A 21831-nucleotide genomic window follows, 5' to 3' on the forward strand; every position below is an offset into this window, starting at 1 on the left:
AGAAACTAACAGCACATTGTAAACCAACTATACTTTAAGAAAAAAAAAAAAAGGGACTGTATCTTCAGTCTTTTAAATCCTGGTTAATTTTGGCAGAACACAGGTGACTTCTACATAACTTCAAAACTCTGGGGATACACCGCTCCCTCCAGTTTTGAATCAGTGAAGTTGATTATAGAATCAGTCATTCAAGGAGAAGTCTGCCCTCACCTTTCGAAAACTCCTTTGGTTGCAGGTAGCATCCTCTCTGACCACATGTGCTAAGACGCCCTCTACTCAGTTCTGCTTCCCGAATACTTCTGAGAGAAAAAGCTGCCAGTTCAGCTCTGATCAGTCCTGGCTTAATGAAACCCGTTTAACTTTGCTGAGCCTGGGGCTTTTCAGTACCAACTAACAACAGATGCTTTTCCCGGTAGTGCCATGAGCATCCCACAGAGACGCATTTTAGGAAAAGCTCTTTCATGGAGGGAATGGAGCTTCATCTTAAATTCTGTTCAAGCCCTTAAAAGCAAAAGCATTTACCTATCATGTTTATGTGAACACAGTGAACGGAAATCTACAGCTTTAATGGAACTGATGAGGTTGAAATATAATTTGATGATCAACACATGTCTATTCTGTCATAATTCTATGAAACTGAATTCAAAAAAATTAACTCTGGATGGTATCAGGCACTTTTAATAAAACAAATTATAACAAACAACCTCAACTTGATAGATAACATGCAGATTCTCATTAACACCTTGAATTTCCTATGTAATGTTAATGTCAAGTAATGGTCATTTTTTTCTTTGAAATTCCTAATTTATCCCTCCCCTAACCCCTTTCCCTTTTGGTAACCATAAATTGGTTTTCTATGTCTGTGAGTCTGTTTCTGTTTTGTAAATGAGTTAATTTGTATCATGCAAGTGATACTTCCACGTGCAAGTAATACCATGTGCTATTTGTCTTTCTCTTTCCGATTTACTTCACTTATATGATAATCTCTAGGTTGCTACAAATGGCATTGTACTTTTTATTGCTAAGTAGTATTCCACTGTATATATGCATATTGGTGTGTATGAATATTGATGTGTATGTGTGTATATACACATGCATATATATATATACCATACTCTTTATCCATTCATCTATATCATTCATGCCATATGATCCAGCAATCCCTTCCTGAGCATGTATCTGGAGAAAAATCTATTTGAAAAGATACATGCACCCATGTATTAACAGCTCTATTTACAATAACCAAGGCACAGAAACAACCTAGATGTCCATCAACAGATGAGTGCTTTTACTGATTTTTTTTTAACTTTTAACTAAAACTTTCTTATAAGAGAATATTGGAGGACTATCGTAGCAGAGGCAGTGAGGTTTCCATGAAGGAAAATCCATTGCTACTGGGAAACCAGAATAAGAGGTAAAGAAGGCAGCAGATAAGACAATTCAGCTTAATTTGAATCATTTACTAAATCGAACCCCTGGACTATTGAAAGGAAATCAGGATCGTGGAATAGATTCCCTTTTATATATAAATACCAAATAAATAAATATTTACATAGGAATATATTCTTTTCTTGGGCTTCCTGGGTGGTTCAGTGACAAAGAATCTGCCAATACAGGAGACGCAAGAGATGTATGTTCGATCCTTGGGTTGGGACGATTTCCTTGAGTAGGGAATGGCAACCCACTCCAATATTCTTGCCTGGAAGATACCATGGATAGAGGAGCCTGGCAGGCTACAGTCCATGGGGTCACAAAGAGTCGGACATGACTGAGTGTCTGAGCACACACATGTTAGTTTCTATTGCTGTGTAATCAGTCATTCAGTTCAGTTGTTCAGTCGTCTCAGACTCTTTGCAGCCCCATGACTGCAGCCCGCCAGGCTTCCCTGTCCATTGCCAACTCCTGGAGTTTATTCAAACTCATGTCCGTCAAGTCAGTGATGCCATCCAACCATCTCATCCTCTGTCGTCCCCTTCTCCTCCTGCCTTCAGTCTTTCCCAGCATCAGGGTCTTTTCCAGTGAGTCAGTTCTTCCCATCAGGTGGCCAAATTATTGGAGTTTCAGCTTCAGCATCAGTCCTTCCAATGAATATTCAGGACTGATTTCCTTTAGGATGGACTGGTTGGATCTCCTTTCAGTTCAAGGGACTCTCAAGAGTCTTCTCGAACACCACAGTTCAAAAGCATCAATTCTTTGGCGTTCAGCTTTCTTTATAGTCCAACTCTCACATCCATCCGTGACTACTGGAAAAACCATAATTAGTACAAACTTAGTGGCTTAAAGCATCGTGCATTTATGGTTTCCCAGATCCATGGTTCAGACGCCTGGACCCAGTGGAAGCAGTTCTTCTGATCAGTGTTCACAGGCTGGCATCAAGGTGTTGACCAGAGCTCCAAACTTCTCTGAGGCTCATGATCCTCTTTCCAACCCTGTGGCTATTGGCAGAACTCAGGTCCTTAAAGTCTGGGGACTGAGGGTCTCATTTTCTTCTGACTGTGGGTAGGAGGATGCCTTCCATTCCTGTGGGCTGCCCCCCCGTCCCGGCCACATGGTCCACTCACAGCAGGGCAGCTAACCTTCACAAAACCAACAGGAGACGCTCTCCTCTGTCCACTGCAGGGAGGTCTCAGATAAGGGGGAGCCTCACTGTGCTGTCAGCTTCAGGAACCCGCCCCCACGCCCAGGGAGGGGACGACACACGGCGTGATATCCGGGTGGTGGGGCTTTTGAGAGTGTCTGAGAATTCTGCGCACCAGTCTGCGAGCGAGTCCTTAATGTCAGAGCTCCCTCAAGATCACAGCTGTGCCGTAAGCAGGGAGTTAGGGGACAGGTGACTAATGGCAAACAGACCAGCTGCTGCCCGGACTCCAAGCAGGACTACTCAGACCTCCACGCCTGACGAAAGGCAGAAGAACCTGATATCTTTTTAGATGTCTTTCGGAATTTTGCCAACTGAACAAACACATAGAAGATATTACAACTCTGATTTGATCTAAGTTCCTTTAGCTGCAAAAGCAGAATAAAGAAAAAAACAAAAGTATCCAAATTATCTAAAAGGAGACAATGGTATTAAATTATTTTGCAGTCAATGGGCAGGTAGAAAACAGTTGCATATATTTATCAGCAGCATCTGACTCCCATTTATTTTTAGTACATTTCTCAAAAGCTCAGAACAATTTGTTTTAGGGATTTATATGTGTGTGTGTGTGTGTATATATATATATAATAAATGTTTACTTACAACACAGACTAATAACCACATGTTGGTAAAATACTAACTGTTGCCTAGGTTGCTAAGTAACAGCTTTTAATATTAATACAATACACTTATTTTTTTAAACTAGGGTTTACCCAAACCATGAGTATGGTTTTAACCTGTGTCTTCATGACTTACAGGCTTCTCTGATAGCTCAGTTGGTAAAGAATCTGCCTGCAATGCAGGAGACCTGGGTTCGATCCCTGGGTTTGGGAAGATCCCCTAGAGAAGGAAAAGGCTACCCAGTCCAGTATTCTTGCCTGAAGAATTCCATGGATGGTATAGTCCATGGGGTCACAAAGAGTCAGCCACGACTAAGCAACTTTCACTTTCATGACATAACCATTCCCTTACTCCTTTTTTTTTTTTTTACATTTTCTTGCCAAGAAGTGGAGCCACTTCAGTGCACACAAGTGTGACTCTAGGAATATATCCATAACATCCACATCTTATGTTTATAGGGAAGATTTCTTTCCTTTAATCATGTGTTTCTATTGTGTATGTATGATGAGATTCACACACACACACACACACACACACACACACACACACGGTCATATTCTAGTAAGAAAGCAGATGATTTGCTTTTCTTACTTAAAAGAATCCAGGGCAACTACCATCATGTATTACTATAAAAGCAAGGCCCCATGAGTTCACCATAAACTTAAATAACAGAGCCTCATTTTGGTTTGTGTTATTTACTCTGGTTCTTCCAAAATTCCTCTAAGAACTCTTAAAATATGTACAAATATTCTGAAGCAACTATATTACAGTGAAGCATTTTTTTTCCTTTAAAAATGGAGGAATGGCAGTAATGGGTGGGCGTTTTTGCTCAAGGTCACCCATTCCCATCATCCATCTGAGAAGGAAACATTTTTCCTAATGACAGGCTTTCACTCCTAACTAAAAGTAGTTTCTCCTCTCATTGCAAAGCGTTCGCCAAAAAAAAGAGAGATGTCTGAATTCTTGATGTTCACTCTCAGAGACTAAGAATTTAAGGGCTTGATAGTGAAAGAATAAAGCAAATAAATGGATCTTCTCATTTGAGATGTAAGTTTATAGCGGACCACAAATCACAGCCCTTATAATAAAAAAGATTTCCAGCAACAGCACTGATTTTCTTATTTTCTTGGGCTTTCTACAGTGTTATAAAAAGGAATGCCTAAAATTATGTGTGAGGAAGAAAGCCAGCTACCTTTTTATAGATATACACATGTATATAATCTAACAAAACACACAGGCGCTCACATCTCTTTTTTGGTGCAAAGGCATAGGAATATTTTGCTGCTTTTCTGCACCTGGAAGCATGCAGGTTGACTGCTTGCTGAAAGTAAATGCACCCATTTGAAAGCCCCTGAGATGTTTATCTCAATCTGTTCCCCCTTTGGAGCCAGCGGTACTGCCAGTGCTTCACTCAAATGGAAGGAAGCTGCTTCAACCCCAGGTTTTACCCTCAAAAAGCTTGCAGGCTTGGGGGACCCCTAGGTAAACAAATGATCAGTAAAGACTTATGAACGTGGCATAAGAGGGGAGTGTGGCTGCTCAGAGGAGGTCTGCTGAAATGCAGACAGTTGTTGCAATAGAACAGCAGGATCTTTTTTAAAATGTATTTATTTATTTTAATTGGAGGCTAATTACATTCCAATATTGTAGTGGCTTTTGCCATATATCGACGCGAATCAGCCACAGGTGTACACCTGTCCCCCATCCTCAACCCCCCTCTCACCTCCCTCTCCTGGGGTGGGGATTTTTTTTTTAACATTTTAATGCTACTTTTTTAATGGAGTATAATTGCTTTGCAATGCCATGCTAGTTTCTGCTATACAACAAAGTAAATCAGCTGCAGGCATCCATATATCCCCTTCCTCTCATGCCTCCCTCCCTCACCATCCCACGCCTCTGTCATCAGTGAGTACCGAGCTGAGTTCCTTGTGCCATAGAGCAGGTTCTCACTAGCGATCTGCTTTACACATGTGTAAAGTGTCTATGTGTCGAATCTGCTCTTCCAGCCCTCCCCCTCTCCTCTGTGCCTACAAGTCCATTCTCTACCTCTTCATCTCTATTCCTGCCCTGTAAATAGGTTCACGAGTACCATTTTTCTAGATTCCACATCTATGCATTAATATATACTTTTATATATACTTTTATATATTAATACATAATATATACTATGCATTAATAATACAGTTTTGGATTTTTTTTCCCCTTTCTGACTTACTTCACTCTGTATGACAGTCTCTAGGTCCAGTCACAACTACAAAGGACCTAATTTCATCTCTTTTTATGGCTGAGCAGTTTTCCACTTTATATATATACCACATCTTCTTTACCTATTTATCTGTCAGTGGACATCTATGTTGCTTACATGTTGTGGCTATTGTAAATAATTTTATTATAATAAACTGTAAATAGAAAAACATGTCCTGGCAATGAACATTGGGGCACCCATGTTGTCTTTTTTCATTATGACTTGCTGCTTGCTGATCATATGGTAGTTCTATCTTTAGTTTTTTAAGGGACGTCCAAACTCTTCTCCAGAGTGGTTCTATCAAGGGATTTTATACTTTAAAATGGTCACTCTTTTTGTTCCCATATTGCCCTTACATTGGAAGAACATTTCTATGTTATGTCAGGGGGCCATTAATGACTAATAATAGTAATGGAAATGAATCAGGAATATTCTTCAAAGTCTGTAAATCGTCATCCTCTCTTCAGACCAGCTGCCACGTTGCTGCTGTTCACTCAGTCGTGTTCAATATCACGTCTTTTCCTTTCTATGAACCAGATTCAAATGTGTGTTGTTGTTTAGGTGGCAAGTTGTGTCCCACTCTTTTGCAGCGCTATGGACTGTAGCCCTCCCAGCATCTCTGTCCGTGGGATTTCCCAGGCAAGAATACTGGGGTGGGTTACTCTTTCCTTCTCCAGGGGATCTCCCAACCCAGGGATCAAACCTGAATCTCCTGCCTCTCCTGCATTGGCAGGTGGATATCACTGAGCCACCTGGGAAGCCCTCAAGTGTATGTACTGAGTATTTATTTTGGGTCAGCAGACTAAATCAAAAGCAAGATGGTGGATTTCCAAAATGTGTTTGTTAAGTGCTTTGAGATCATCTTGTATGGCCTCTCACTTGGCATTTTTTGGATGTGTTCTGCTATTGGCTGAATGCTGGTGCTCTGCCTCTGCCCTCCCCCAGCCCCAGTCCATGTATTGAAGACCTAATGCTAAAGATGATGATATTAGGAGATGGAGCCTTCAGGGCATGATTAGACTATGCAGGTGGAGCCCCCATGAGTGGGATTTGTGTCCTTATGAAAGAGGCCCCAAAGAGTTAGCTGGCCTCTTTCACCATGCGAGGATACACAGGGATATCTGTAACTCAGAATAGGACCCTCATCTGGCCACGCAGAAAGGCACCCTGCTCTTGGACTTCCAGCTTCCAGAATGGTGGGAAATAAATTCCTGTGGTTTACAAAGCACCCAGTCTGTGGCATTTTGTTATAGTACCCTGAACGGACCAAGACATGTTCTAGGATTTGCAGAGGATTGTCCTATCGTAAGATTATTCTAGCAGTAAGTTAGAAGGTGGGCATCCCAGGTGGCGCTAGTGGTAAAGAAACTGCCTGCCAGTGCAGGAGATGCAGGAGACGTAGGTTCGAATCCTGAATCCCTGAATCAGGAAGATCCCCTGGAGAAGGAAATGGCAACCCACACCAGTATTCTTGCCTGGAAAATTCCATGGACAGAGGATCCTGGTGGTCCACAGTCCATAGGGCTGCAAAGAGTCAGACACGACTGAGCGTGAGCACACACGGAAATTAGAAGGTGGCCTTTGGGCTGAGTTCTCCTCCGACCAAGCCATCCTGCGGCACACAAACTTCTCCAGACCCCAAGGAAGATAATCACTCCTTCGTGTTCAAAGACCCCCATCAGCGTGGAAATGCACTGCAGCTAAAGAAACTGATTGTAAGAGAAATAAGATTGTGAAAGAATGCAGTTCATTCATGTATATGTAGTGGCTATAACAAGCAGTTGCTACACTGGCTGATTGTATGATAGAAAATAATATTTTTCAGGCATCAGTGATGACAGGTAAAATTGGGCTTGATGATGCACATTTTGTATTTATGAAACACTTATCTACAAATTCTTAGTAGTTTACATCCAGATGCGAATATTCCAATATGAATGCCATAAAATAACTGTAATTTTAGTTTGTGTGCAGGTATATGCAAGCTACTGTTTTGGATATCATTTCTAAATTAGCAAACTGACCATCATTCTTTAAAAAGACATTTTCTGTGAGCATATGATTTAACATTTTCATTGAGTGTGATTGTTATACAATATACTGCACATGCTTAACATGTAATAAATTAACAAATATGTACATCCATGCAACCATCAATGCAAGAGGATAACTATGTTCATCAACTCCAAAGGTTCCTTGTTTCCTTGTGTGACCCTCCCTCATACACATCCCTGCCCTCTCTAATCCCAGATAACTACTCAGCTTTTTGATTCTACATTAGCTCCATGTTTCATGATTTTATGTGAACAACATCATACTTCATCACTCATTTTTTAGAAGCTTCTTTCACTCAGCACAGTTCTTTTCAGATTCTTCTATGTTGAACATAACAGCAGTTCATTTTTTTCATTATTGAGTAGTCTCATTTGAATATAAGATGATTTGCTTAGATATCTACCTGCTGATGGATATATGCATCGTTTCCTTTTTTTTTTTTTTTTTTGGTAAATGCAAATGAAGCTGTTGTGAACATTCATGTCCAAGTATTTGTGTGAACATGTTCTTTCTTTTCTCTTGGGTAAATATCCAGCAGGGAAAAGTCTAGGTCACGCAGTAAGTATTTGTTTACATTTTTAGCCAAGTGTCAAAAAGCTCTGAAATCAATTGTATCATTTTGCATTCCTACCAGCAGGGTGTGAGGGAGAGAGCTTTCCTGTTGCTCTGCAGGCTCACCAGCATTTGAGATTGTCAGGTTCTGGGTTTCTCCTGTTGGTTACATGCTAACCCTTCTGAAGGGTGTGTGGTGGTTTCTTGTGGGTTTAATTTGCTTGTTTGTTTCTAAAAAATGATGTTGAGTATCATTACATATACTTTTTGCCATCTATGTTTCAGGTGATCTGCAAAGGGACTAAGACATGCACATACATGCGTCCATTCTCCATGTTTTTTGTTGTTGAGTTTTAATTTTTTAAATTTGTGGTGGGTATGAGTCTTCTTATCAGGTATCTGATGTGAAGATATTTTCTCCAGTGTGTAACTAGTCTTTCATTCTCTTAACAGTAAGTGTCTCTCAAGAGCAGCAGTTTCTGATTTGATTCATACAACTTACTTTTACTTCTTTTTTGAGTGATGCTTTTGGCATAGTATCTAGGAAATCTTTGCTTTACCTAAGGTCCTGAAAATATTCTCCTAGGTTTTCTTCTAGAAGTTTCATGGTTTTAGATATTGCTCTATGATTCATTTAAGTTTATTATCACAGGTAGAGATAGATATTAATCAAAATTCATATATTTGCATTTGGATATCTAATTGTTCCAGCACCATTTGTTGAAAAGACTACTTTCTCCACTAAATTGTCTTTGTACCTTTTCAAAGAATCAGTAGATCCTATGTTTGTGGATCTATTTCTGGGCTTTTCATTTTGTTCCTTTGCTCAATCTTTCAATCTTAATGAATTCATTATTGTAGTTTTATAATGAATCCTGAAGTCAGATTGTGTAAGTCCTCCAATGATGTCCTTTTTTTTTCAGAATGTGTTTGCTGTCCTAGAAACTCTGTATCTCTATATGAATTTTAGAATTAACCTGTCAAATTTATATTTTTAAAAGGCCTCTGGAATTGTGACTAAAATTGCTTTGATTCTATAGATCATTTAGAAGATTTCAGTTTCTTTTAATTGTATAAGTCATGCACATATTTTGAGACTCATTTCTAAGTATTTCATTATCTTTGCTAGTACATAGGAACAAAATTATTATTTATATTTATCTTATATTCTTCAGCTTTACAAAAAGCATGCAGGCTTTAACCTTTAACTAAGCTGTTGCTTGTATGTTTTTAAATAAATGTCCTTCGTCAGATTTAGGAAATTTATTTCTATCCCCAGTTGATTGATAGTTTCTGTTAGGTTAGGAATGGATTTTTGGATCTTATCAAATGATATTTCTGTGATGTTCATATAGATTTGCTTTTTTTAGTTAGAGTGCAGTTGACTTGCAATGTTGTGTTAGCTTCTACTGTCCAACAATGTGAATTAGCTGTATGTATACATGTGTCTGCTCCCACTGGGACCTCCCTCCCACCTCCTATCCCACCCCTCTGGGTCAGCACAGAGCGCAGACCTGAGCTCCCTGTGCAAGACAACAGCTTCCCACAGCTTCGATTTGATTTTTAGACTGCTGATAGGGTGAATTACATTGATCCAATTTTAAATATTGATGCAACCTTACACCCCTGACATAATCCCTACCTGTGAAATATTAGCCTTTCTGTCTACTTGGGGATTTTGTTTACTAAAGCCTGTTAAGCACTTCTGTATCTCAGTTAATGGGGAACATTCACATGTAAATTTCTTTCCCTCTAATGTCTTTATCTGGTTTTTATATCTAATTAGAATTGATGTTGTATACAGTTGACTTTATATCTCTTCTGCATATCTTCCATGTTTCTACCTAATATGTTAGTTTCTTCTAGCTCCTAGAACATATGCAATACAGTTACAATAACAGTTTTAAAGATCAACCACAAATTCTGCCATGGATGTCATTTCTGTGCCAATTTCAGTTGACTTATGTTCCTTCTCATAATAGGTTCTGTTATTTGCTTTTTTTTTTTATTTTTTCAGAAGCTTCTTTGCATATCTGGTAATTTTAGATTAGATGTAAGATACTGTGACCTTTTCCTTGTTCATTGGATAATATTGAATCCCCCAAATATGCTAGAGCTCTCCTTTGGACAAGATCAAGTTATATGAAATTAGTTTCATCTTTTTGGATTTTGCTTGTAAGCTTTGTTAGTTGAGATCAGAGCAGAGTTCATTCTGGGGTGATTTTTCCGCAGTGTGGAGATAAGACCCTTCTTGGTACCTTAACTGATTATAGGAGAGTTAAGGAGTTTTTCAGTCTGGCTCTTAGGACCAAGCCCTATTCCCAGCCTCATGTCAGCGACAAGTACTGCTCTCTCTCATCTTTTCAGATGGGTCTTTCCCCAGCAATGTGTGGTTTCTTCATACATGCTCATGGGTTGCTACTATTCTAAATACTTGAGGGGACGCTGTGCATAGAAGCTGTGCATAACTGGGATTTCCTTGCCTTGTAGCCCTCTCCTTCGGAGAACTCCAGCGCCTTTGGCTTCCTCCAGTTTCCAGCTCTGCCTCCCTAATCACTAGCCTGTGCCTGGCCTGGGTTTTTCCTTCCTCCACCAGCACCTGGAAACCTTCTTAGGGTTGTAGGCTTGGTCAGCTGTGGGACTCACTTCGTGTTTCCCAAACTTGGCAGTCAGTATCCTTCTTTGCTTGATGTCCAATGTCTTCAGACCTGTTGCTTTATGTATTTTAAGTTATTGTTGGTGAAAGAGTTAATCCCATTTTTGTTACCTCATCCTGGTTGGACACAGACATCTTTCTGCAGCGTTTTAATTTTGACTGAACTGTCTCCCTTTTCTTCTCTTCCTTGCTGGGACCTCTAAACTAATTTCCAGGGTGCCCTGCCAATCCTGGCTCTGTTTCCACAAGCTCCTGGGGTCACAGGTATGCTTCTTTGCACGTGCTTTGGTGCTTTGGACCTTTGAAAGCGCAACTGCATTCCTTTCTTGTTTCTCTTATGCAGAATGGCTTTCTACTTCCGTGTGTGACTTGCTAAGTTGCTGAAAGAAAACTTGATAAATGCATATAGAAAGCATGAATGTTCCATGATGAGAATATATTTATACATTAAGCTATTGATGAAATCACTTTAAAGGTAATTTTATTTTGTGCCAAACATATGGTATCAAATTTTTTTCTTAGACTGTCACCATCTCTCTATTTTACTTTCAACCTGTGGAATATAAGATATCTTCATTTTCTCAATGGAAAAGTTAATAACAAAATAGAGCGCCCCACTTGACCATCTCATTTTTTCCCAAATTTATGCAAATTCCACCAGAACGGACTTACTTGTGAATTGATCAGTATGATTTGTCCATTCACCAAAAATAACATTGTTGGCCTTAAGATTGATAGTATAAATAAATATGACAAAGTTCTTGGTCTTGACAAATTTTCAGTCTGTTAATGGAGGCTGAATTATAAATACACAATTAAATGTCAGTGAAATACATGCTTTAATTCCATGAAACAGGCCTGAGGTGACATGGCCTAAATTAGAAAAAAAGATGATTAAGATGGGGAGGAGAGAATGAACCCAAGAGGCTGTATATGTGTGTGTGTGTATATATATATGTAGGACTTGGCCTAGAGGTGAGGGGGAACAGGAAGGACCTCCCAGGTTTCTGGATCAAACTTTAAATGCCTGGTTGTTGTGTTTCCGTTGACTGGGACAGAGAGAACACGGGCAACACGCTTGAAGAACTGCTGAAAATTGCTGTAGTAATCATGCGATGTTCCCCTTTGTTCTTTTTGTCTTTATTTTTATTTTATCCAGCTTTATTGAGATTTAACTGACGCATAACATTGTGTGAGGTGTATGTGTATATATTTAAAGTGTGCAGTGTGTTGATTTGATACATTTATAAATTGCAAAATGATGACCAGCATGGCGTTAGTTAGTCTGCACCTCCATCCTGCCATGTAATCACTATTTCTTTACTACAGTGAGAGCACTGAAGGTCCACTCTGTTAGCATCATTCAAGTGCCTGATACAGTATTATTAGCTATAATCATCAAGCTATAATGTTAGATCCCCAAACGTGTTAATCTTATAACTGGAAGTTTGTACCCTTTGACCAGTATGTCCCCATTTCCCCCAACCAGGAAGTTCCCTGGTAACTTCCACTCTACATTGTGTTTGTCATTTTTAGATTCCACATATAAGTGAGATCATACAGAATGTCTTTCTCTACCTGTCTTATTTCACTTAGCATAATGCCCTCAAGGTCCAATCAAGTTATTCAAATGGGAGAATTTCCTTCTTTCTCGTGGCTGAACAATATTCGTGTGTGTGTGTGTGTGTGTGTGTGTGTGTGTGTGTGTGAGACATCTTCTTTATCCATTAACTTGTTGTTAGACACCTACATTTCCATGTCTTGGCTAATGTGAATAATGCTGCAGTGAACATGGAAGTGTAGGTATCTCTATGAGATCCTGACTTTAATTCCTCTGGATATATAGCAGCAGTGAGATTGATTTAGTCGCAATTATTATGTTAGTTTTTCCATGAGCATATTAAGAACCCTATGTGGCAGGTAATAACAATTAGTTCCCTGAAATCACTTTTAAAACAAATTCTTTCTTTAACGTTAAATGTAACGCTGTTCCAGGCCCATTCAAATTTGGACTTGCTTGGATTGTCACTGTCTCTCTCTTTCACTTATAGCATCAATTCCTCAGAAAATTGGAGCTCACAGGCTCAGTGAAGCCATACAACTACTCACCATTGAATTGAGTCACTTTATAATTTTGGTTATTAATATAAAATAGGGCAGTCATATCATTTCTGAGGATTTAATAAATTTGATATTTTAAATGAATGCATCATCATCAGATCTTAAAAAGCAGTTGAAAGAAGAAGTCCTGAAACTCCTGTTGGATTTTGAACGGTGATGAGTTAATGGGACACAAGGAGACAGAGTTTGTTTTCAGAGGTTTAGGTCTAGCGGCTCTGAACTGTTCTTCTTCACCCTTGAGCTGTGCCCACCTCTGGGACGATTTCACCCCCACTCCCCGCTGAGCCTGTTAGCAATACACGGAGGCAAACTCGGGTTTTAAAATATGTCCTCTACTCATCTGCTTCAAAAACAAAACTTCACCTCCATAGAAGAGGTAAGATTTCTGGTGCAAGGAAACTCAAAATTATTGGACTTCCTACGTTTTTTTTCTTGAGACATGGGATCTTACTCGTTTGCAGGTGATACCAAACGTGTTACAATGCTAAGAGCCGGGGTGCATAAGCAGCATGTGCTTTAAGTCCATTTTGGCAAGGAGCCCCTGGGCGCTTGCCCAGCCAGGCTGGCAGAGTGAGGAAGGGAACGCGCGTGGTATTTCAGTCTGGGGCTGGCAGTGTTTCACACCGTGAGCCTGGATGGTCGGAGACAAGGTCGAAGGCATTCCTATCACGTGGTCTCCATTTCAAGTGAAAAAAGCGCACGTGTGTTCTGTCTAGTACTTCACACGATTAGGTTTATGGCACCCATTAGGGCTTTTTTTTTTCCTTTCATTTAAAAAGCAGCATCTGAAAGATGCCATAATAAAAGATCCTATAAACAAAGGAAATGAAGTCACCCCTCTGCCAATGTGTGTTGCTGTGGAGATGGGGGTCATCCATGTGGGATGGGGAAGGGATGCAGTATTAAAGTAGGAAAGCAGTGATTGCATATTTTCTGTTAAAAGCCTATGAAGTCCCAAAGATGAAGAACCTTCGATTATGGTTCCTTGTAAAAAATTTTTAAAAAGGGACCCTGAGTAGAGAAAGCTATTAAATAATTAGAATTGTGACAAAATAAATATTTAAATAGGCCTCCAATGAAGGCTTCTGGTGTGGATGCACGTGGCTACTTTCTACCAGAATTCATTTATACAGTATTACCAATACTTTATTTTCAAAGCATACACCAGGCAATACAGTTCTTACTGTGTCCAAATATCTGATGAGGAGGGGGTACGAATGCATGACAAGTTCACAGAGACTAGAAAACCATCCTCACAAAACAGGAGAGCCCTTGACTCGGGCTGGGAAGAAACTGGACACAAGACAGAAGTTAATCAGTTCTCCACGGCAGTCACCTATGGATAGTGGTCATCTAGCAGTGAGTGCAAACACTGGATTTTGATCTAACCAAGAGTGCAGCATGACTACATTAAGATGACAGGATGTGGGGACACTGCGTCAATGTTGGGGACACAGAGTGAGAAAGAAAGAAAGTGAAGGCGCTCAGTCACGTCTGAGTCTTGGAGACGCCGTGGACTGTAGCCTACCAGGCTCCTCCTGCATCCACGGGATTTTCCAGGCAAGAGTGCTGGAGTGGGGTGCCATTTTCTTCTCCAATGCAGAGTGAGGGTAAAGAATAAAAACTGAAATCCTTTTCCTATGGTACACAGTTCATAGATGATGCCTGTTACTGGAAAATTCTCATTGTTAGCTCTAAGGGATAAATATCTAGATATTCAACTGAAAGAGACGGGGCAGGGGCGGGGGGTGGAAGGACAGAATTTTTGTTGTTCTTCAGTCTCTAAGTTGTGTCTGACTTTTTGTGACCCCATGGACTGCAGCACGCCAGGCCTCCCTGTCCTTTACTATCTCCCAGAGCTTGCTCAAACTCATGTCCATTGAGTCAGTGATGCCATCCAACCCTCTCATCCTCTATCATCCCCTTCTCCTCCTGCCTTCAATCTTTCCCAGCATCAGGGTCTTTTCCAGTGAGTCAGCTCTTCACAAAGTATTGGAAATTCAGCTTCAGCATCAGTCCTTCCAGTAAATATTCAGGACTGATTTCCTTTAGGATGGATTGGTTGGATCTCCTTGCAGTCCAAGGGACTCTCAAGAGTCTTCTCCAACACCACAGTTCAAAAGCATCAATTCTTCAGCGCTCAGCTTTCTTTATAGTCCAACTCTCACATCCACACATGACTACTGGAAAAACAATAGCTTTGACTAGATGGACCTTTGTTGGCAAAGTAATGTCTCTGCTTTTTAATATGCTGTCTACGTTGGTCATAGCTTTTCTTCCAAGGAGCAACCGCCCTTTCATTTCATGGCTGCAGTCACCATCTGCAGTGATTTTGGAGCCTAAGAAAATTAAATTTGTCACTGTTTCCATTGTTTCCCCATCTATTTGCTATGACATGATGGGACTGGATGCCATGACCTATGATTTATTGTGAAAAACTTACTATTTCTCATAATAAATGTTAGAAAACTACTTAACTCTTATTTGATATGTATATTTAACGTTAATAAAATTGTTTTAAAAGTATGGCCATCATTGGATGTATTACATTTTGTAGGTTTTCCCTCTAATGAAGCATCCTTTGCTGTCAAAAGGAGGACTTGGGATCCAAGGTCAAACTCTGCACCCCTTAGGTTTGGTCTTGTTTCTGGAGACATAGTGCTTAAAATTCTTGTCAAATAGTTAGACCTAGGTGTATGGTCCTAAAGTGCACCACCCACAACTGCATGGCCCACTTGCCTGGATCCTTCCACCCTTGCTTGTTGGGGAGGCACCTGGCAGTGAGGAAAGGGAGCTGAGACTGAGAAAAACCATCGCGTTATCTTGCGGGAATTCCTTATAGACTAAAAGTTATCACGCGTTGTGTTATCAACTGGATAGCTACCTTCCTAACACTCTGAATCTGTGATCCAGAGCTTAAGCTATTCGTAAATCTCAAATCAAACACATTATCATCCTAAAAACAAATATTGGTTCCATCATTTTAAATAACTATAATCTTAGAGAAAAAAGCAGCTAAACCTATCAGAATAAACAGCATTTTCAGGCATTATTAAGTGAAAGGAAGACGATTCGGGGGATCACCTTTTTGTTGCATGCTCAGTCGCCTCAGCCCTGTCTGACCCTGTGCGACCCCATGGACTGTAGCCCGCCAGACTTCTCTGTCCATGGCATTCTCCAGGCAAGAATACTGGAGTGGGTTGCTGTTTCCTTCTGCAGAGGATCTTCCCGACCCAGGGATTGAACGCACACCTCTTATGTCTCATGCATTGGCAGGCAAGTTCTTTATAATGAGCTCTGCCTGGGAAGCCCTTTCACCATCTTTACTCACATTCAATAAATGTAATTACATGCACCGGTTTTATTAACATACAATCACATTTATTGTCTCATTCTCATTGTTGATACAGAAACTGCATACTCCTTTGCAGTTAACTTGAACCCTAACTTCCTCTTAAATGCCTAATTTGACCAAAAACTGTGCTTTTAACCTTGTACAGTGGCTGGTAGGTGTCAGGACCTGAAGTTTGAAAGAATGCTGTCTTTCACCCCAGGAACGAGGCACCAGGCTCTGCTTCTGCCCATGACAAGCACATGTCATGCGTTTTTTCACCCCAGGAAGGATGCACCAGGCTCTGCTTCTTCAGTATGATAAGCACATGTCATGCATTTTCTCTCCCAGGAGTACCAGCCTTGTAACACCAACCCGTGCCCTGAGCTGAAAAAGACCACGCCCTGGACTCCCTGGACACCCGTCAACATCTCTGACAATGGGGGTCACTACGAGCAGCGATTTCGGTACACGTGCAAAGCCCGTCTGCCTGATCCAAACTTGCTGGAGGTGGGAAGACAGAGAATTGAGATGCGGTACTGCTCTAGTGATGGGACCAGTGGCTGCTCCACCGACGGTGAGTCAGCGACTCCGTAGGGACTGACCTGCTTCCAGGGACAGGCAATCCGTCTCATCTCCAAGTTCACAGAATAGCTGGGGTGCTGGGGGCGGGGGGGATTTTTCCTGTTCATCATGGCTTAGCCATGTTTATAACAATGATCTCTCTACATCAGAACTGACTTTATAGCAAACTGGTGGGGAAGACCCTTACAATAAATATTCAGTTACATGTTGGGGTGGTTCCCTGACTCCATCCCTCAAAATGGCACCATATTTATAATGGGTCCAGAAAAGTTTGTGGGAGATTTATTTAGTATCAGAATATCTGCTGAGGAAACCTCTGCATTCTTCCATCACCACTTTTATTCACATACAATTATATATATTTATCATTGATGTCGGAGACTGTACAGATCCCTTTGCAGCTGGTACTGAAACATAACCTGCAAATAAGCTTTTCCTTTTTTTACTCCCCAAATGGGACAAAGACAAAGGAAGTGCATATCTGTGTTTATATCTGTGAAAGAATCTTTCTGCTAAAAAAGGCAGTATGTGAGAATCCTTTAATACTCTTTGAAATTGCTTTGCCCCTTATAATTGTATAAATCCCTTCAATGCCATTTGACTTATGTAGGGAGAGCACTAAGGTAGATGGGATGATCCATTCTCTGCCTGGTCCTGCCGCTGAATGGTCACCTTCCGCCACTAAAGCCGCTCCCGCCTGCACCCACCAGGCAACTCACTAGCTCCCTCTGGGGCTCAGGTGTCTCAGCTACAGAAAAAGGCGTGAGGTTGGCCATCCCAAAGAGACTCATTTCTGCTTCTGTCTTCATCTCTCCTATAACACTCATCTGATTTAAGAAAACCGGTGCAATCCTAGAAAGAAAATAAAATGGCACTTGGAGCAAGATGATGAGCACAGTAGTAGTCATATCTTACACGGGACCAGCTTGAACATGACTTACACTTTTGGGTTTATGCTTCTCTGTTATTCTCCCAATGTGACTGTGATAGAGAATACACAGTCACCATCAGCATCCTTTTAGGTTCAGAGTGATTGGCTTTGATGGATCGCAGAGCTGATGAGTCGCCCCGTTGGGCTTGCCGTGGGTGGGATAAGCTTATGGAGGCGCCGTGAGTCTGCTCCTGCTTTGTCGCAGGGCTTCACTCACAAGGAGCGGCTCTGAGTGAGGGTCGCCAGCTACACGTAGGACTCAGATCTCCATTCCTCCTCCTGGAGCTGCCAGCCTGGATGCTCAGCGGCTCAATAGTTGCTCTCAAGAGCCACTCCCAGTTGTATTCCCACTGACATTAACTGTCTCCTGATCTCAAACCATTTTGTTCCCTGTAGTTCAGCAGCTATACAAGTTCATTGTTTCTTGGTGGGGACGGGGGCAGGAAGTCTACTAGAGTGAAGTATTTTATTTGAATAAGTATACACTTTAAATCAAAGGAATAAACACTACCTACCTAGGAAATAAAGCAACATGATATTCATTCTGACTCATTATAAAATCCTGCTTTAGTGAGAAGGAAAGACAGGTGATGGAATGCCGAGAAATAGGTAACTGAAGACCCATTTTAAAGATCTACATACCACAAGGGATGGTCTTTGATCTCAAGTTAGGGTTCTGAGATAAAATACAAAATGCGCAGTTTAATATGAATTTCCGATATTTTTCAAAAATTATTTTAGTATAAATATGTTTCATGTGCTTCGCTGGTGGCTCAGATGGTAAAGAATCTGCCTACAGTGCAGAAGACCTGGGTTTGATCCCTGGGTTGGGAAGATCCCCTGGAGAAAGGAATGACAACCCACTCTAGTATTCTTGCGTGGAGAAGTCCATGGACAGAGGAGCCTGGTGAGCTACAGTCCATGGGATTGAAAAGAGTTGGACACAACTGAGGGACTAACACACACATGTTCCTTGTGTCTTTTTTTTAAGATAGGTATATCCCATGCACTTATGTACATATTTATACTAAAATATTATTTTTTATTTATCTGAAACTAAAATTTAACTGGGTTTCCTGTATTTTATTCGCTAAATCTGGCAACCCTGTCTTCAATTCAGTCACTTATTCCCATATTTCAGAGCAGGCTATGAACTTACTTCTTATGACATCAAAGATAAGAAAGAGAAAATGAATGACATTGTTTCTTTAACTTTATTCTCTTTTCTGAACATATATCTTTTTTAATCCTTCCTTTCTCAGACATATATGAAAGCAACATTAACATTCATTTTTAATGACAGTAATATAAGCTAAAGAAAAATTGATACACGTTTATAAAAGACATCTTATATTTCCTCTGAAAGTATATTGTGGGCATGGTTTGAAAAATACTTCATCCTTCTTGTATCTTAATGGCTTCAAGTTCTAATCACCAGCCACCCATCTTGGTATTGATATCCTGAGAATACAGAATTGGACTCGTTTGGCTCCTATCACAGAAAACAAGGCTAAATTGTGTGTTCTATATTGATTAACCACAAAGGACTGTCTCATCAGAGAAACAGGTTTCTCATCTATTTTCTCTGAAGAGCACCCCGCATAGGTTTCTGAGCCACAAGTTTTAAGTAAGCAACCAAGGAGCCTAGAATCATCCATACACGTGCCTCCTCACACCCAGAACCTCATGGCATACTTTGAGAGTTTTTTGTTAAAACCCATGTCACCCTGCTTCCATTTGAGAAAATGACTGAGTTTACTTCTTAATATTTTAAGGCAGTAGACATGTTCATCAAAATAATCACAAATTGCACAAGGGAAATTTGTTGCAGAATTCCCAATGCAAGTGAGTAGGGTGTATTTTCTTTAAAAGAAGTTTCTCAGAACAGTAAGTGATCTATTACCAAAGGGAAAAAACAAAACCAAACAAAAAAAAACTCTGTTCCTTGTACAAGGACTTTGCCACATTCACAAATTGAGGTCTTAGTTGCCCCATTATTTAATAGCAACTGTGGAGATAGAAGACTTGGATTATAGGAGATTATCAGGCAAACTGCAATTTTATTTTTATTTCGTTTTTCGCTTCTGCTGTGTAAACATTGTTCCATGGATATTTGAGAATGTAGTTGCAGACAGGGGCTGCAGAATGAGAGTTAGTTTGGACTCTGGTTACTCTAAGAGCTGCTGACAAAATCACACGTGGGCATTTTCTTGGCAGGCCTGTCCGGCGATTTCCTGCGGGCGGGGAGATACTCTGCCCACACCGTCAATGGGGCGTGGTCGGCCTGGACGTCCTGGTCACAGTGCAGCCGAGACTGCAGCCGGGGCATCCGGAACCGGAAGCGGGTCTGCAACAACCCGGAGCCCAAGTTCGGGGGCATGCCTTGCCTGGGCCCGTCCCTGGAATACCAGGAATGCAACATCTTGCCCTGCCCAGGTGAGCAGGTCCTGAAGTCTGGAAAAACTGAGACATCAAGGGCTTGGAAGACCTTCTCACCCAGCTTCCCTGGCTTTATGTTTGAGGTATAACTTCTGATAGATAGGTAGATACAGACGCAGGTGTGCATGGAGGTGTAGATACATGTATATACACAGATATATGTGGACGTCCCAGGTTGCTCTAGTGGTAAAAGAACCCGCCTGCCAATGCAGGAGACTGCTGATTAATCCCGGGGCCAGCAAGATCCCCTGGAGGAGGGCATGGCAACCCACTCCAGTATTCTTGCCTGGGGAATCCTGTAGACAGAGGAGTCTGGCTGGCTACAGTCCGTAGGGTTGCAAAGAGTAGGACACAATCGAAGTGACAGAGCATGCACACACACATAGATATAGGTGTAGGTGTGGACACAGGTGTAGACGCAGATATAGACATACATATGGAGCAGACATAGATTTAGAGGTAGACATAGGTATAGATGTAGACATAGACATAGATGAGAGAGTAGGATGTAAGATACAGACGTATGTATAGATATTGGGTGTAGACATAGATGGGACTTCCCAGGTGGTGCTAGTGGTAAAGAACCTTCCTGCCAATGCAGGAGACATGAGAGATACTGATTAATCCCTTGGTCTGGAAGATCCTCTGGAGGAGGACATGGCACAGATGTACAGACAGAGATGCAGGTGTAAACAGAGATGTAGACACAGATACAGATGTAGATAGAGACATAGGTGTAGATATAAATACAGGTTTCCCTGGAGGAGGGCATGGCAACCCACTCTAGTATTCTTGCCTGAGAATCCCATGGGCAGAGCAGTGAGGCCTGCTGTAGTCCATGGAGATGCAAAGAGTCGGACAGGACTGAGGTGGCTTAGCACAGCATAGGTATAGGTTTAGATATATAGATATAGAGATAATCTCCCAACTGCCTTGCTGTAAACACAAATATAATCTAGACCAGATTATGTTCATCTGTTTCTGCTGCCGTAAAAGAAACCGGATCATACTCAGAGCCCCTCTGAGGGATGGTGGGTCCAGGCACCGCTCCTCAGGAGAAGAGGGCTGGGCTTTGTCATCTGGAAAGATGTGTCCTGTCCTTGACGCGGGAGGCTGGCCCCTCCCAGCCTGTGATGGGTCCAGCCCCCCAGGATTGGCCTCCCTTCATACCCCAGAGCCTTCACTAGAGTGACAGTTAACAGGGCTGGCCCCCGAGGGGCCTGCCAAGCCCGTCCCGGGTGCCTTCAGCTGACAGGCGTCCCCTTCCTCCTGAGTTCAGTCCTCTAAAGGCGCAGCGCCTTCCTGCAGGCCCACCGGAGCTGCGCTGTCGGAGTCTCCTTCCTGAGCCCTGGCTTTGTATTCCACGAATTCCCGCACAAGCGCAGGGTCCATCAGTGAGCCTCAGGGCCCCCCTGCAGGGTGTTGAGTACTGACGCAGCTCCAAAGGCTCCTCTGTGGTCTTTGATGCTCTGACCACCTCTGCCTTCCTCCTGCCCCGGCTCTGAGTGCAGCTCTGTCACCTTGATCGCTTCCTCTGACCTTCCCACGTCAGAGCAGCTTTCACTTAACCCCATACTGCATAGCCATCCTGCACGCTGGGCTCTGGTGTTGGATCCTGCCTTCGATTTCGTCGCAGTGCCCACCCAAGGAGGCCAGG

At 41.6% G+C, this 21831-nt stretch overlaps 1 protein-coding gene across 1 annotated transcript in view; it reads left to right on the forward strand.

Annotated features, from left to right (window-relative positions):
• Nucleotides 1–21831, forward strand: part of SEMA5A (semaphorin 5A) — a 554671-nt gene that overhangs the window by 509324 nt on the left and 23516 nt on the right. The window contains exons 17-18 of the mRNA XM_043887779.1: nt 16571–16796; nt 19953–20171. Of these exons, the coding sequence (XP_043743714.1) occupies nt 16571–16796; nt 19953–20171 (445 nt within the window). The remainder of the gene's footprint in view (nt 1–16570; nt 16797–19952; nt 20172–21831) is intronic.

Source organism: Cervus elaphus, chromosome 25 (genome assembly GCF_910594005.1).
Source record: "Cervus elaphus chromosome 25, mCerEla1.1, whole genome shotgun sequence".
Classification (NCBI taxonomy): Eukaryota; Metazoa; Chordata; class Mammalia; order Artiodactyla; family Cervidae; genus Cervus; species Cervus elaphus.